The sequence below is a fragment of the Phascolarctos cinereus genome, unplaced genomic scaffold, assembly GCF_003287225.1.
Source record: "Phascolarctos cinereus isolate Bilbo 61053 unplaced genomic scaffold, phaCin_HiC Scaffold_3;HRSCAF=262, whole genome shotgun sequence".
Taxonomy (NCBI): Eukaryota; Metazoa; Chordata; class Mammalia; order Diprotodontia; family Phascolarctidae; genus Phascolarctos; species Phascolarctos cinereus.
Genome location: NW_027555736.1, coordinates 243,256,782 through 243,274,693, shown reverse-complemented (window position 1 = coordinate 243,274,693; position 17,912 = coordinate 243,256,782). Strand labels below are relative to the sequence as shown.

Genomic DNA, 17,912 nt, shown 5'->3' with positions numbered 1-17,912 from the left:
ACAAATCCTTTTATTAAGGGGAATGGAGAGGCATATGGTGGACCCACAACTTACAGTGGCATAGAGACTGTGATATTCCATTATTTGTAGCCTTAAAACATTACCAGAAGAACATCCATGTTAAAAAGTTGTAGCTTTGTTTCAAGGACAAGTTTAGGGTCATTAAAGTGCCGTAACTTGGGCCTAGTAGTACATGCATATAATCCTGCTAATGGGAGGCTAAAACTGTAGAATCTCTTGTGCTCAGGAGATAAGAATTATAGTGGGCTTAGCTGATCGATTCTGTGTCTGAATTAAGCTTGACATTAATATGGTGAGTTTCCAGGGTCACCAGTTGACCTGAGGAGGAGTGAACTGGCCCAAGTCAGAGACGCAGCTCCAGTACAATCAGACTGGGATAGGGCCTGTAAGTAGTCCTTGCATTTCTAGCCTGGACAATATAGGGGGACCCGGTCTTTTTGTTTGTTTTTTGAAGTACTGAATAATTTCTTAAAGGTATTCTAACCTCTGTTTATCCTCTCGTTCATTTCTGGGCCATTGGTTTCTTGTACATTGTACATTTTCGGTTTCTGTCAAAGGCATGTACTGAGACAAAACGATACAGTGGTAAGAACACAGCCCACCCTTGACCCTTAATACCTCTGTGACCATAGGCAAGTTATATAACCTTCCTGGACCCTGTTCTGAATGTTCTCTGTTATGATGGGATGCGACATTGGCAAATCTGTATCTCCCTGTTTTATGGCTTATAAGCCAGGGGGTCTTCAAGCAAAGTTTTTTTGTTACTGAATTGTACGGAATCAATAGAAATTTAGAATTGTAAGGGACTATAGAACCATCTAGTCCAACCCATTCCAGAAGGAATCTCTATTACAACATATGTAACGAATGATCATCCAGCTTCTATTCGAAGACCTTTGATAATGTGCAGCCCATTCCACTTTTGTGTAGGAATCATTGTCTTTGCAGCTTCTACCTTTTACTTCTGATTCTGCCCTCTAGGGCCAAACAGAACAAGTATAATCTTTCTCACTTGATAGACTTGCAAATATTTGAACACAACTTTACGTACCGAGTTTGTAGTCTATCAAAATCTCCAAATCTTTTTTCCTAAACAGACCATTATCTGACCGTGCCTCCTCCCATCCTGTATTTGTGCAGTTGATTTTTTGAACCTGAGTATGACTTTACATTTGTGTTTGTTAAATTTCATCTTCTTACATGTAGCTCAGTTTTCTAGTCTGTCAAGATCTTTTTGGATCCTAACTGTCATTCAGGGTATAAGCTATCTCTCTCAGTTTTATTTATGTCTTCTAAGAATTCGATAAACATGCAATCTATGTCTTTATGCGCTCCATTGATGAAAATTTTAAATAGGACAGGGCCAAGCACGAAATCCTTGGGATACTCCACTAGAGACCTCCTGCCACATTGATATTGAACATTTGAGTCCAGACATTCAGCAAAGTTTGAATCTTTCTAGTTCTATCTGTCTTTTCTAAAGTAATGAGATCACTTTATCAAATGCATTTCTAAAATCTAGGTAGTTTTCTTCTTAGCTCCACACTGTAATTGATGACCAAAAACAAAGAGTGAATAAAAATTTTAACACAAATCTTTTACGTTTGTGGTTTATTTATTGCCCTCTTTCTATTCTTTAATTTTTAAATTCCTTCTGGATAAGTTTGCTTAGTTGGAGTTTCTCACCAAACTTTTCATAAACTCCCTTTTTTTCCTCCATGCTGCTTGCAGTGGAGAAATTTTATGTCTTGAGATTGTTTGTCATCTTTCACCATGCTCTTTTGTAAGGCTTTATAAATGAATTAATATTCCAAATTCATACTTCCCTATAATTCTCCCCTTGGGTAAAGAGATCCAAGTTTTGCTAACTGTATGTTTTTAGGTCCTTTTTGTCTTCTTGTAATGATTTGTTTATAAATGTTTAATGTGCTTAGAAAATGGTGATAAGCCATCTTAAAGTTTCTTAAAATTTATTATCAGCTTTTTTTTTTTTAGCATCATCAGCTTGCTGATTGGATTTGTGTCATATTGGAGTTGTATCAATAGGATGCCATATTTTCTCATTTTTATTCTTCTACTCTTGGTATTAATTTTGTTCTTTGCTCTAAGTCTATTACCTAACTGTATACATGCCTGATTTGGAAATAACTCCTACATCCATAACCAGTCATTTTATTTTCCTGTTGAAATGTAACCAATTTATTTTTGTGATGTTGTTTGGTACTTACTATATACAACACCTTCCTCTATGTACAGAGTTTCAGAGTAGTCTTTGGCCTCTTATTTCTTACTTCTGAACTATATTTTTAAAAGTATTTTCCACCACCCTCCTTTGTGCTTGAATTGATGTCACCAAGTATCAGAATACGTGTTATTTCATTTGAAAGGGTCTTTTCAAGTTCTTCTTTCAATTTCTCTTCTGTCTCATCCTTTCCAACAGTCATTGGTACATAAAGCACAGTTGTTTTTATAGTTGTCTGTTGAAAATGCTTATCATGCGCACTCAGTGTATGATCACCAAGTGATGGTTCTTGGTGCTCTTGGACACGCAGTAACATAAGCACTGACAGCATCATTTGCTTCTCCAAGGAGAACTTGTGATCATTCTGTCCATTCTTTCCGCTTCAGTTCCATTCTTTCCTATGCCTTCCTTTTCCTTTGGTTTCATTTATAGTGAGGAGGTCAAGATTTATTTGATTCTGTTCTTTTTGTATCATGTTTATTTCTTGGACATTGCAGCAGGACCCTACATGTTACCAACAGCTACATTAATGCTGACATAGTCTAAAAATCACACAATTCTTAGCACACTTTGACCCCTTTTGGGCCATTCTGTCATGATCACTGTAGAAACAGAAGGGGGCGCCGTGGGACTGAGGGCCATTTTATATTTTCCTTTGTTCCATGATTTGCCGTGGTCCACAGATCTTTCTTGAACCTAGCCAGACTGATCTTTGCAAAGTAGGCAGTCTATCCAATGCCAAGTTCATATGTACGAAGCTTTCTTGGAAACTGTTTTTAACTAACTTTATTGATTTTTTTGAAGGTATCTTGCAATATATTCAGAACTCTCCCTCCTAGTGACAGCAATGAATTTGATCCAGAAGAAGATGAACCTACCCTTGAAGCATCATGGCCACATTTACAGGTATTTCATTGCATAAAAAGATATGGGAGAAGGTTCATTATTTCATTGGTTGATAAAAATTCATATCCTTTTCAGTTTTTGCTCACCAAGATTTAAAGTTACTGCTAGTTCATGTAACAGGTGGATTATTCACTTGTTTTTCACTCTTAATTGGATTTCTAAGAGAATACAATGAACATTTCCTACTTTTTTCAGGACTTTAGTTGGAATCTTCTTGTTCTTGTGAAGTGAGTCAGAAATCCCTCTGCTCCTGTAGCTTTAGTGCAGTATCAGATTGTAGCTTTCTAAGCGTTTTAAAGTGACTCAGCATGATGCACCGGAACCTCAGATTGGAATAAAACTATTTTCATATTAGCACTTATTTGAACATGACAAGATGTATTCGTTAAATGCCACAGGTCACAAAAGCCATTTTCACTATAAGTGCACCAGGGTTATTAACCCTGTGCAATAAATAAAGAGTGAAAGTTTTTTTAAAAAATTTGCTTTCTGAGATCTTTAGGCTTTTTTTTTTAAAAACAAATCCTGATGGTATTCCTTTCATAATCTCACTAGAAAGAGGAACAACTGAGTGACAGCAGGATATATGAGTAATCTTCCCTCTTCCGCACCAGTTGAGAAGTGTTTCCCAATCTTTTTCGGTCTGCCATACCTAAAACCTCATCGTTTTGTTTCCTGCTTTCCCTCTTCCGCATATATTCCTTTTCACACTTTCTCAGATAACGTATTTGTCCACATTATATATCAGTGTAGTTTATGTATACATACATGCACCAGTCATTCTCTATTCCCTTTTAATCATGGTTTCCTTGACCTTCTACATTTTAAAAAAAAATCATGGAGTAAGGAAATCAAGATGCCATTAAGACACTTCCAGAGTGATCTAAAAAGTCCTAATATGTTGTTTGGGAAATATTTAAAAATTTAAAGAAAGAAAAATGTTAAGAATTTTGCTGCTTTTAAATTCATAAATTTTTACATAAATTTATGTATCTTTCTCTTTTGAGCAAGTTTCATAATTTTTGCAAGAATTCAACCATACTATTTTCCCAGTAATACAAAAATTCCAGAGGGATACCCTTTGGGCCTCCTAACTTTTTCCATAGGTTCCTCCTGAATTGTAAAGAAACCCAAAGTGGGGTACCTATACGTGTGTATTAGGGGCTCGAGGTGATATTATTGTTTAATTTTTTTTTTTTTTGCCAAGCCTGAGTCTTATGTTTTATACTGCTTTCCTATTTTACTTACTCTGTAAAGAACTTCTTTAAAAGGATAATCCTCTGGGAAAAATCTTGATTGCAGATTTAGAACTAGAAAAGACCTTAGAGGTCATTTAGTCCTCCCAGTTCATTTTATGGATTAGGAAACAGGCCCAGAGAATATAAATATTTTACACATTGTCCCACAGCTATTAAGAGCTAAGTTTGGAACTGAAGTCCTCTGACTTGAAATCCAGCTCTTTCTACTGCATTGAAGTGGGAAACTTTATTTTATAGCTTTTTCTTCCTCCAGAGAAGTCCCATGTGTTCCTGTTGTTCAACTTTTTAAATGTTCCTCTGAATTAATGACTTCAAAATTATTCTCATCCTTCTCACTTTTGAAGCAGGTTCACAAATTACTGAGGCAACTCTGCTCTCTAATGTGTTGACAAGAGGCTAAAAGAAAATAAGATTTCCTTCTTTGGCTAGGTAGTTTGCCTGTGTGTGTGTGCGTGTGTGCGTGTGTGTGTGTATGTGTGTGTGTGTGTGTGTGTGTGTGTGTGTGTTCCTTCTTCCATTCTGTCCTTGCCTCTCTTCCACCTCCCAAGAAGAGAGACTAAGTTTTGCAATTTACAAATTAGAGTCTTGTGCTAAAATAGGGCTTAGCATTTCAAATAATAGAAAAATTTTTTGAATGACTTCCACTTACAGTTAAGGGAGAACTTTCTGGTTCAGGTTTAAGATTAAGAGTAAGAGATCCTAAAGTCTTTCCCTGAGTTTGGCATGAAATATTCATGTGGTACCTTGAAAACATAATTTATTTTTTGGTTCTGTCTTTCTGTCTGAAAACATGAAGATTTGCCTTTGAGGTTCTTAAGCAAAATTTGTTGCTTAAGTGCAAAATACTTTTTGGTATGTATTAATAAATATAGCCAAGCTTTCACCAAACTATTAAACATCATAATTGATTTCAAGGAACCAGAGGGCAGAGAAAATGCATTTCCAATTATACTAGAAAACCTTACCATCCAGTGAGTAAACATTGCAAGATGAGAGCATGGGAGTTGGCAAATGATGAAACTATCCTTATTAGGGTCATTTGAACAGCTTACTTATTTTTGCATAATTAATAGTTGTTCAAAGATTATAGTATAATGAATCAAAGAATGTTTTTTTCCTTTGAAGTGTTGAGACCTAGAGGCATTTTTTATATTAGCATTACAACATTAGTACAAAAAAGCATAGACTACTAGCATGAGGGTGGCAGAGAGGAACTTAGGAGAGAATCTCTTAGTTTATGGAAAATTTGAAATAGGGGAAAATTGGGTTTTATTGCCAAAATATAATAAGACTTCCATGTGCATATATTAGAACTAATACTTAAGTCCCTTCCTACTACTGAATATAGCAAGTTGCTGTAAAACTCCCTCCTTATTTTCCAGGTCAGGACTAGAGACTGATATTACTGCACTAGTCACTTGTGTGCAGAGGGAGCTGGAAACATGGGTGTCTGTGTGCATGTCTATAGGTTTTAATTTAACAAAGTCAGAAATCACAGATACTGTAGTGGAATGTTAAACTCCTCAGAACATAGTGTAGCATCTTAATCCCAATTTATTGTGTGTGTCTCAGATCCCTCACAATATATCAGAGCAGCTTTGTGAGGAAAGTTGATTTAATTTCTGTGCTAGTAAGAAAACCAATCATAGAAAGGAAGAAATTATGTGATCAGCTTCCAGCCTATCTGGGATTCTAAATCCCAATTTCAGTTCATTCATTGTGCCCTGTTGCTTATATTTTTCTTTGTTTATTTCAGAACTCACTGTACTTTATTTGTTGCAGCTTGTATATGAATTTTTCATACGATTTTTGGAAAGCCAAGAATTCCAACCCAGCATTGCCAAAAAATACATAGATCAGAAATTTGTATTACAGGTAAGAAAACTATTTTATGTGTATTTGTTACTCAGTTGTATTTTATTTCTTTGCTATTTAATTTAGTATGGCTAAATGTTGGTCAAAGTTTTGTTCAGAACAGGCAGGGGGATGCCAACTAATTATTCTACCTCAAAACACACACACACGCGCGCGCACACACACACACACACACACACACACACAAGTGCATTTCCATTGTATTCTGTTCAGTGTGGCATCCCTTTTAACTCATGGCATTGGAAGTTCATAACAGAGAATGCCAATCCTTGGATTTCTGCAGTTTTCTTTTATAGGTTGTTTAATTATAAAGTAATTTCTCATGTATAGCTCTAGTCTCTTGTGAACCTTTGTTATTTTAAAACCTATTATTCACATAAGGATTCCTAAGCGCTCTTGCATGGGTCTCTTGAAACTGAACATTTAATCTGCAGTGTTTGACTACAAAGCATAAATAAAATGTCTTAAATGATAGGAGTCAAAACTATGCTGAGCCTTGTAAGTAAAGTTCCTTTTTCCTTTTAGGAAGCAGCACACCTTCCTGCTAGAAAGCAATATTATAAACTGTTGGCAGTTTCCTTAGAGGAATTAACCATCACTTGGACAGTTAGAAATTTTGAATTGTAAAACTTAATACTTTATAAATTTTAATGACCAAGTTTGGCTCCAGAGAAGAGTCATAAAAATCCATCTCCCTGCCTTAGAGGCGGGGGACTATGGGTATGAGATCACGTATATACTGAAAGATATGTTCAGTGTGTTGGTTGGCTTTGCTGACTTTTTTTCCCCCCTTTAAATCCTTATTATAAAAGAAGGCCCATTGGATAGGGAGGAGTGGGAGATATGTTTGGAAACAAATGTGACATAAAGTGAAAAGCATCAATGATTTTTTAAAAATGACTTTTAAAATTTAGATTGCATTTTTGCAGACTTTTGGGGGCCAGATCCTATAACTTAGGCTATTTCTTCCTATTTATCCTCATTTCAGGATTCTTTACAGTTCTGGGCCAGTTAGTTTACTTTAGGCCCCTGCCTAAGGAACAGTCTTATTTGCGTTATAGTGAGGTCCCTTGTAAATAATTTTCACCTTTCAGAAAAAAGGGCAAATTGGCTATAGTATTTAGAAGAGAGCAGATACCCTTCAGTGTAAGGCAACAGAATTTCATATGTACAGACCTTAATAAGTCAACAAATATTTGTAAGCATCTGTTGTGTCAAGCACTGAGGACAAAAGTGCAGAGAATGGAACGATCCCTATTCTTGAGGAGCTTATATTCTCCCAAGGGGAAAATAGGGGTGTGTGTGTGTGTGTGTGCGTGTGTGTAAATGATATAAAATAATTAAAAATATATTCAAAGAATGGAACAATCCCTTTGTGTGTGTGTGTGTGTGTATATGTGTGTGTGTGTGTGTGTGTGTGTGTGTGTGTGTAAATGACATAAAATAACTAAAAATATATTCCAAGTACTTAAATACAAGGTAGTTTGGAAGGAAAGGCACTAGCACTGGAAAGATCAGAAATGCTTCATATACAAGATGGTGCTTAAACTGCATCTTAAAGATCTTAAAGGAAGAGAAAGACTCTATGAGGTGAAGATAAAGAGGGAGTGCATTCCAGATGCAAGTAGTAAGCCCTGCCAAAAGCACAGACACAGGAGACATTTGTCTCTAGGTTATGGAGTGGGTGGGGTGGCTATGAGTGACAGCCAAAAAGGACTGGAAAGATAGGTTGGAACCAGGTTGTATAGAGCTTTAACAGCTAACCAGTGAAGTTTCTGTTTTATCTTGGACACAGTAGGAAGCCATTGGAGTTGATCCAGTAGGAGAGACACATGGTCAAATCTTCACTTAAGGAAAATTATTTTGACCGTAGTGTGTAGGATGGACTTGATTGGTGAGAAATCTGAGGCAGGGAGTCTGCTACATTAATCTAAGTGAGAGGTGACAAGGGTCTGGACTAAGGTGGTAGCTGTGTGAGGAGAGAGAAGAGGTTAGATGCAAGAGATATTATAAAGGTAGAAATGGCAAGACCTGGCAATTTATTAGATGTGTTTTGTGAGGGAGATTGAGGAGCTGAGGAGCATGCCGAGTTGTGAACATAGGAGAGTGAAAAAACGGTGCTTCTTTTGAATGAAGTCGACAGATGGAGGAGAGGAGGGTTTTAGAGGAAAGGTGTGGAGTTTCGTTTTGGGCAGGTGGAGTTTGATTTACTTATTCTCAGAGCCACTGTTTCTTTTTTTGTAAAATGAGGATCATGTTACCTACATACTAGTTCACTACTGTTTTCACCTCATAGTTGTGTAACAACTGAAGTTCCTGTTGCTGCCTTGAATCAGGAAGATCAGGGTTGTAGGCCCACCTTGAAACATACTGGTTGGCTGCTGACCTTGGGAGTCACTTCACCTCTCAGTGCTTCTGTGCAACTCTCTATGACTTTAAGTTCAGAACAGTTGCCATTCTGCATTGATAGGAGGTTCTATCCTGAGAGACTTCTACATGAATGAAACCATAGGTCTAGACAAAAAAAAAACCCAAAATAATTTTTGTTAAGTGTTTCCACATGAATGCATACATGTGCACACAGACAGACACACCTTTTAGGTACTGACCTGAAGGAGCTTGTTCATTCATCAAGGAAAAAGTTAGAATCTTTTCTGTGGTTTTTTTTTGGGGGGGCTAGGCAATGGGATTAAGTGACTTGCCCAGGGTCACACAGCTAGTAAGTGTTATGTGTCTGAGGCTGAATTTGAACTCAGGTCCTCCTGAATCGAGGGCCGGTGCTCTCTGCGCCATCTAGCTGCCCCTAGAATCTTTGCTGAAAAACAGTTTAGGGAAGAATCGAGGCTCCGTGCTAATGAACCGCTTCTTCATGCAGGATTCTTCTCCCAAATATGATCCAGCCTGGGTTGTCGATTTCCCTTGAGGGCTTATTCAACTGCCTTTGTGTTAGATTCTGTTGCAGAGTACTATGTTAGTCCTCTAAGGATATAAAGCAATGAAAAGCAATTGGAACCACGTCTTTAGTTAAGTACATATACACAAATAATTATAATACATGGTTGAATATGACAAATGCAGAGGAGAACTATGAGCACCAGTTCTTTGGGTGTTTGAGGTTTGGGAAATGTTCTGACTATGGCAGAGGACAGTGCATTTGAATTCAAGGAACATTCAAAATCTGTACACATCCGTACATATAAATCTGTACATACAAAATCTGTGCATGAAAGCACAGATAGAGAGACTGCAGAGATCTCAGGGGAGAAGAATCATTTCTGCCTGAGAAGATGAAGGAGGTAACATTTGACTTGGGCCTTGAAGAGTAGAGAGAATTTCAGTAGTACTTTTTGTGTATGAATGTATGAATGTATAAAGTAATTTTATTTTGACTTTATTCTGTATAAGTTTAAGTGATACAGGTTTGGCAATACATTTTTTTTTATCACTAGGGGGTTTATTATGATAAGAGCGCATTTGACTACATTTAAAGTATTTCTAAAGACTGCCTTCATCGAGTCTACAAGTCTAGAGTGCTAGTGGTTGCTAAGAGACATACTGCTCAAGTATCCCCGTAAGCATATCTGCTGCTGTGCATTGCTATTTAGTAATTTGTACTTCACATTGAAAGTTATATTTAGCAAAAAGGTGCCATAATTATCATGCAAATTATGTAAATCACTCAGCCTGTCCTTAAAAGGGACCTTTTGTTATTATGTTTTAAAACCTCAGAATGTATTGTATAAAACAGAAATCAACACATTGGATTTCAGGTTCTAGCTTGACATGGATCATAAAGAATCTTGAATTTCACCTTTAAAGAAGTGTTTTCAAAATTATTCTATACTTCTTAAAATAGTTTGCCTTTTATCCTCGAGAATGGTGTTACTTAGAGCAATGGTTCTCAAAGAGAGACCCTTTCAAAAGGTTTGAGCAGTCAAAACTTTTCTTTGTATCTTGTTGTTCAGTTGTGTCTGGTTCTTTGTGACCCCATTTGGGGTTTTCTTGGCAGAGAAACTGGAGTGGTTTGCCCATTTCCTTCTCCAGCTCATATTACAGGTGAGGAAAATGAGGTAAACAGGGTGAAGTGACTTGCTTAGGGCCACACAGCTAGTAAGTGCCTGAGGCCAGATTGAACTCAGAAAGATGAGTCTTCCTGATTCCAAGCTCCAGTGCTGTATCTACTGTACAACCTAGCTGTTCTTTATACCAAGATGTTTTAATTTCAAATATGGCAACTACCCATAATTCTTGGTGGAGGGAAGCTCCTTATTACTTTTATTTAAGAGTATAAAGGCAGGGCAGCTAGGTGGCATGTGGATAGAGTGGACAGGGTGGATAGAGTAGAAAGGGACCCTAGAGCGAATAAAAGATTGATAAATTCTCATATGGTACTTATTAAAAAATTATTACCAATTAAATAAACTTCTTCCCTCTACCCCACACATAAAACTCACCAAACCTCCTTCATCCTTGTTCCAGCATAACATTCATCTTTCTTAGTCTTTCGTGGGCATCTGACAGAATTCATGATTAATTTAAAAAAAAAAGAAAGAAGTGTAATGACAAAGTTATTTCATAATATCATGGATTTAGGGATTTTGTAGGCAATCTAGTTCCACATCTCATTTTACAGATAATGAAACTGAAGACTCCCAGGGGCAGCGAGGTGGTGTAGTAGATAGGGTACGTTGGGTTCAGATAAGGAAGACATGAGTTTAAATTTCTACGTCAGTTACTTGCTAGATGTGTTATCCTGGACAAGTCATATAACCTCTCTGCATCTCAGTTTCCTCATCTATAAAATGGGGATAATAATGGGGTCTTTGAGGATAAAATAAGACAATATTTGTAAAGCTCTTTGGAAACCTTAATGTACTATATGATTGGTAACTATTATTAAGTAAATTTTTATTGGTCTTTTTTTTACATCAACACAATTTCTCCCAATATAACACCTCCTTCCTTTCCCAGAGAGCCATTTTATGTAACAAATAGTATTTTTTTAAGTCAAAAGAATAAGAAGAATAAAAGAAAATTGGCAGAACTAATCATTACGTTGAAGAAGTTTGCAGTGTGCCACCCTTGTGAATGTGTTTTCTTGGCCAGAGAGTGAGGTGGGAGTATCTTCTCTTATCTCTTCCTTCTAGCCACACCTCTTCTTTGTATCTTTGAAACATTCACTTTTGTGTGTGTGTGTGTGTGTGTGTGTGTGTGGGTGGGTGTTTGCTCTTTCCATCTGCATTGTTGTGGTCTTTGGGTATGTTGCCCTCTGGACTCTGCCTGCTTCATTCCATATCAGTTCATATACATCTATCTAGGCCTCTGAATTTATCACATTGGTCATTTCTTTATTTTTTTAATTTAATTTAATTCAATTTAATTTTTTTTTTGGTTAGGCAGTTGGGGTTAAGTGACTTGCCCAGGGTCACATAGCTAGTGTCAAGTGTTTGATCTGAGGTCAGATTGGAACTCAGATCCTCCTGACTTCAGGGCTGGTGCTCTATCCACTGCGCCACCTAGCTACCCCGTGTTGGTCATTTCTTACAGCGCAGCGATATCCCATCACATTGTTGTACAGTAGTTTGTTCAGCTACTTTCCAATTGACGGCCATCTGCTTTGTTTCTAATTCCCTAATATCACAGAAAGTAGCTCTCTATTATCATTACATTTGGAGTAATTTTTCCACTTTCACCTAGAAAGTAGGTGACTCTTCAGGGTTTTGGACATAAACTCTCTAACTCCAAATCCGGGATTATTTCCACTGTATCATGCTGCTTCTTATTGGAGTTAGAAAATTTACATGTAAACTGACTTTATGGAGTTAAAATGGTGAAAGGCATCATTTGGGGAGAAATATCAAAAAATGTTTACTGTAAAGTTGCTGTGTGTTACCTAATTTAGAGCCCTGAAGATTTCCTAATGTTGGTGAAGATAAAAGGTTTTTTGATTCCTTTAGTCATCCCAAGTCTAAGATAGATTGCAGTAATAACAACTAGCATTTACAGAGCACCGTGAGGTTTGCAAAGTGCTTTACAAGTATCTCATTTGATCCTCACAACTTTGGTTGGTGGGTGTTGCTGTTATACCCATTTTACAGATGAGAAACTGAGGCTGAGAGAGATTAAATGGCTTTCCAAGTGTCACATGGTTGCTAAGGGTCTGAGGCAGGATTTTGAATTCATATCTTCTTAACTACAAGTCCTATTTTCTAACTCTTTACCCAATAAGATAGCTGCCTTCCATTCCTCAAATAACTTAATGGGGACAAGAAAGCCATTGGACTTTCAACAATCTGTAAATGAATGTTAGAAAGCTAAAAAGCATAGTGATATATCTTTGTCCCTGATGTAGTGTATTCCAAAAGTTAGTGGAGAGAAGACATTTAATCTTGTTCTATTTTCAAGCCTGCACTTTCCCTTTATTTGCTTTTTTTTATGTGTGTGTGGGGTTTGTTTTTTTGGCTAGGCAGTGGGGTTAAGTGACTTGCCCAGGGTCACACAGCTAGTAAGTGTCAAGTGTCTGAGACCGAGTTTGAACTCAGGTCCTCCTGACTCCAGGGCCAGTGCTCTATCCACTGAGACACCTAGCTGCCCCCAACTTCCTCTTCTATAGCATGAATTGAACAGGCTCCTTAGAAGTTTTTTCTGCCACATTCTACCAGTCATGCCAGTGATTCAACACTTTCCTAGTTGAATATAAGGGAACTAAGGTTATATAAAGGAACTAAGGTTATAGACTGTGTTAACATTGAATAACACTGATAATTCAATCACATTTAAAAAGTAATGTTCAAAAATCTGAGTAATGTGGTGGTAGCTAAGCATTGCCTGCATTTATAAATGAACCAGCCTTATAGATTTATATCCTATAAGTCAAAGAGATAGATAACTTCAGTCTTAGTGAATTAATTATTAGTCTAGTGTAGACCATCCTAGCACAGTAAATATAATTTATTACCAAAGGACTCGATAGGTGAATCTCTCAACAAATTTGCTTTGCATCTAGCAGACGAAAAATGTAAGAGTGAGGTAAATTTTTCAGCTTTTAGGTAAAGTATTAAATGTTAACACAGGTAAACACACATGCACATGTGCACGCACATATACCCAGAGGAACACAAAAATTCTTATATGCTCTCGCAAATGGTACAGTTTATATTTGAAAATAAATGAACATAAAATGTAATATTTTAAGTACACACAGAGTGTTTTGTAGCACTTGAAGTCTTCTTTACCTATTGAAATAGAAGAGATTCTACAATAGGAGAAAAAAATTACCTGAGATCAGGATGCTGCTTCCTGGATTGGGATAAGCACAAGGAGTAGATGTGTGCTTTAGCCTCCACACATCTTTTTTTTGGGCAGTTGGGGTTAAGTGACTTGCCCAGGGTCACACAGCTAGTAAGTGTCAAGTGTTTGGTCTGAGACTGAATTTGAACTCAGGTCCTCCTGACTTCAGGGCTGCTATATCCACTGTGTCACTTAGCTGCCCCTGCCTCCACACATTTTGCCTAAATATTTGTCCTCAGACTTCCCTGGGAAAAAACAACAATAACAACACTTCCCCCTTTCCTTTTTTTTCTTCCTCATTTTGACAGGGAGAGATGGTTTCTTACCCTTTCCCATGTGACTCCTCCTAAATACTATACACCAGAATGAAATTACCAGGCATCTTAGAACCTTACTCCCTAACCTAGTGTAGGGCCTTATTCCAGCCCACCCTTCAGGAAGAAGGAAAATCTTAGATTGAGTTCAGTTCAGCAAACATTCATGAGGCAATTATCAGGCTAGCTCCTTGGAGAGTTGCAAAGTTTAGGTGTGTCTTATAACTGATTGCTAGAATATTTGTGGTTATGAATCTAATCAGTCCTTTTGTCCTTCTCTGTGTGTTTTCACATGTTCCAGAAGCTTATTGGGCAATACATCATATACACTAGTTAATTAGAGAAGTTAAGGATTGGTTCTTGTTGTTTTTGACCTTATTTGGCATTAAACTGTTTTCTCCATATTAACTAATTGTAAAAATTATTTAATATTAAGATTTACTTACAGCCGGCATTTATTTGAATGATTAATTAGGGTTGCACAAACACTAGGTATAGGCCAGCATTTAGGTCTCCATGAAGATTTACAGACAGTAATGGAAAAAGATTCCATACTTTTTTTTTTGTTTTCCTTTTTTAAAAAAAATTAATTCAATTGTACAAGTATTTATTATCACCGGTTCTCTTGTGCAAGGCACTCGGCATACAAAGAAACCACAAAATAGCTGTGCCCTAGCATTCTGTTGGGGGGACCGTGACACATGCAGTGAAAATTACATAAGTAAATACAATATATCGTTGTTTGTCCTTCATTTCTGAAGAGAACCAGTGGCATCCTGGGTGATGACTTGACCTGCATGTGAATTGGATTTAAGTGAAGCAGAGGTGCACAAAGTCATCAGCCTCACTCTGTCTTCTTGAGTAAGTGAAGTCCAGTGGCAGGACAGGAGTCAAGATAACTGGCAATGGGCCAGGATGCAGTGGGTGACCTTGGTGTCTTCAATGCCTGACCAGTCTCTAAGAGCTCCACAGCACCTGCTTCATCTGCCCTCATAGCCATTGGAGCAAATTTCTCCTCTGCCCATTCTGCTAGGGAAAGTTTTCATGTGCTTGTGTAGACATCCCCCTAATTCCTTACATGCTTGGAGTATACCTTTACCTATTGAGATAGAAGAGACCATCATAGGAGAAAAAATTGCCCGAGATCAGAATGCTGCTTCCTAACTCACCAGCAGGTTTGAGGCCTGTCAGTTACCCTTAATCTGATTTAGCCCCTCTGTCCAGACGGTTTACCAAAGTGTGGCCGCTGTGCATGCTGTAGCTTCCTGGAGCCAAGGTGTGAGTTGGATGAATCAGGTGGACATCTGAGGTAGATGATTAGCCCTGAAAAGATGTCAGCAAGCCCTCACTTTAGAGGTGGTCCTCCTGAATGTCCCATACACCCTCAATACAATATATAGAATATATATGAAGCAGTTTAAAATAAAGGGCTGTTTATTAGCAACAGAACAGTTTCCAGAGGCCAAAATGGAATTGAAATAGGAACACAAGAGGGATGTGGTGTACATAGCTGGGTGTGAGGGAGCAAGCATTGGTGGTGTTCAGGGAAGGGAGCTTCAATCTAGACAGGCTACATCCCAAAATCACAGAGATGAGTGGAGGCCCAGTAGACCCTTATATCCTTCAAGGTAGCAGAGGTAATGTTGATATAATGATTAATCCTCAGGGAAAATGTGGAAGTGTATACATGTGGCAGCAAGGCAGATGTCCAATCTTAGGTCTTTCCTGATGGTCAAGGCCAGGTCAGTGGAGTCTCTGATAAATTTTTCTTTAACATTTACTAAAATCTGGTAATAAATGGAAAATATTTCTTTCTCTTATGGTAGATTGCAGCCAAGGGCTTTACTTTAGATTTTTGATACTGTACCATTTCACTTTAGATTTATTCTGTTAGATTCAGAGCAGGGTCTTTTAACTGAGCTCTTCAGCCTTGTTTTAGGGAGATTGACTTCTGTATTAATGTCACCTTTGGGTTAGCACTTTGACAGATCATTCTGTTCTGTATTCACCTTGGCAACTTGATTATATTTTTAGTTTGACATTTTGTTATTGTTGGTTGTTTTCAGTCATTTCTGGCCAAAGATAATTGGGGTGGTTTGCCTTTTCCTTCTCCAGCTCATTTTACAGATGAGGAAACTGAGGTAAACAGGGTTAAGTGACTTGCCCAGGGTCACACAGTTTGTAAGAGTCTGAAGCCAGATTTGAAGTCAAGAAGATGAGACCTCCTGACTCCAGGCCTGGCACTCTGTCCACGGTGCCACTTAGCTGTCCCTGGTTTGACAATAGGCTACCTGTTATCCATATCCTATATGTAAACAAGTCAAATCATTTTTCTCATTCCTTCTGTAAGTATGTGTGTAGATACGTGGCTATTTTGTTTCAAGTATCACTGTTCTTCCTTTATTTTTTTCCATCTGATTAGATACGTAATTTTGGCTTTGCCAGTTACTTTGCCAGTTTCTGTGATCTTGAGCAAATCACTTACCTCCTTTGGGTCATTTTCCTCATTTGTAAGATGAAGGAGTTGGACTGAACGATGGCAAAGGTCTGTTCCAGTCCATGATTCTTTTATTTTCGTCTCTTCCTTATATTTAAAGGATACACCAAGGTATGTGGTAATTTTTCTTTTTTGCCTCGTGGAGCAGCTGAAAAGCATCTGATTAAACTATGAGTCATTTTTTATTTTATTTTTCTAAAAGATGTATTTTTAAAAAATGCATCTTTCCGTAAGACTAAAGGAAGACACCCAATAGTCTATTTTTGGGGGTCTAATGCAACCATTAGTTGATAAGTTTTCATGAAATGGTTTCATGATTAACCATATGTAACCATAGTTGACTCAAGCTTTATAACCTCCCTTCCCCCCTTCCCTTATGCTGGTCGTGAATTACTCATGAAACTGCTTTACAAGACTTAAAATAGAAACAGAACCAAAAATAAGAAGAAAAAATCTGTTCTTTCTATTAATGAGTAATGATAGGTCAATGGAGTTAATGTTAGCATGAGTATGTAGCAGAGTATACAAATCACAGAGCAAAGGATGAGACAAGAATAGCATACTTGCCTATTGAGTAGTTTTCATTTTTGCTCAACAGTATTTCAGACTTTGTGAACATAGCTTTGTGGCTTATTTTTATATTTGAAAATGCGGTGGCTAATAATATCATTTATCACCTGTGTGAGTTTGTGTGAAACAGAAGGAATGCCGTTAGTTCCTTTTTTCCTTTTGCTTGCATTGAAATACCACTCATTGGTTTTGTAGTTGATGCCATTGTTTACGGAACCCTTTGATGTCTGTGGTGCTGCTACTGCTTTACCAAAAATCAGACCTTACTCTTTGATTGCTTCCTGCCAAGATGGTCTTTTCAAGTATTCCATGATTATGCTTATCATGTGATGTTAACTGTGGGTTTTTTTCTAGCCTTTCTAATATTGAAACATGTAAGAGAATGAAAATTTCTTTAAGGTTTTCTCTAAACAATGAGAATGATAATCTAAAATAACCTTCAGGTCAATGAGGAAAAACATTGTACTCATAAGACAACTGAAATTTTGTTAGTGCTATCAATTTGAGATTAGCTAGAGTTGTCTCAACCAATTAAATCTGCCCAGGCCAGCTAGATATTGAGACTTTTCAACATTGTAGCCACTTTGTATTTTCCCTTTTTTGTCTTGGGGGTGTCCCTTTCCGGGGTTGATTTGGCCAGAAAAATGAAATCATGTCATGGCCGGACTGGTGATTTAACCCCTGCACATTAAATTAGGTTTGTTTCCAGATTATAGACATACATACAAAAATCTTCAAATACGTTAGCCTCAGAGTATCCAAAGAATATCGCTGGCCGGATTAAAAGTAGGCAGCAGCCTGGCTCTGGACTAGAAGCCTTGGGTTCAGTTCCTGATTTTGCTCCTTAAAATCTGTGTGACCTAAGTCAAGTTAAATTTACTTCTCTGGGCCTCAGTCTTCTCATCAGTTATTAGACTGGATTATCATTAAGTCTGTGT

General features: G+C 37.5%; 1 protein-coding gene across 4 annotated transcripts in view; it reads left to right on the top strand.

Moving 5' to 3' along the window:
* The window catches only part of PPP2R5E (protein phosphatase 2 regulatory subunit B'epsilon), a 163,756-nt gene that overhangs the window by 118,268 nt on the left and 27,576 nt on the right, over positions 1-17,912 (top strand). For all 4 annotated transcript variants that reach the window (XM_020986511.2, XM_020986508.2, XM_020986509.2 and 1 more), the window contains 2 exons: positions 3,068-3,169; positions 6,211-6,303. In XM_020986511.2, coding sequence (XP_020842170.1) covers positions 3,068-3,169; positions 6,211-6,303 — 195 coding nt within the window. The remainder of the gene's footprint in view (positions 1-3,067; positions 3,170-6,210; positions 6,304-17,912) is intronic.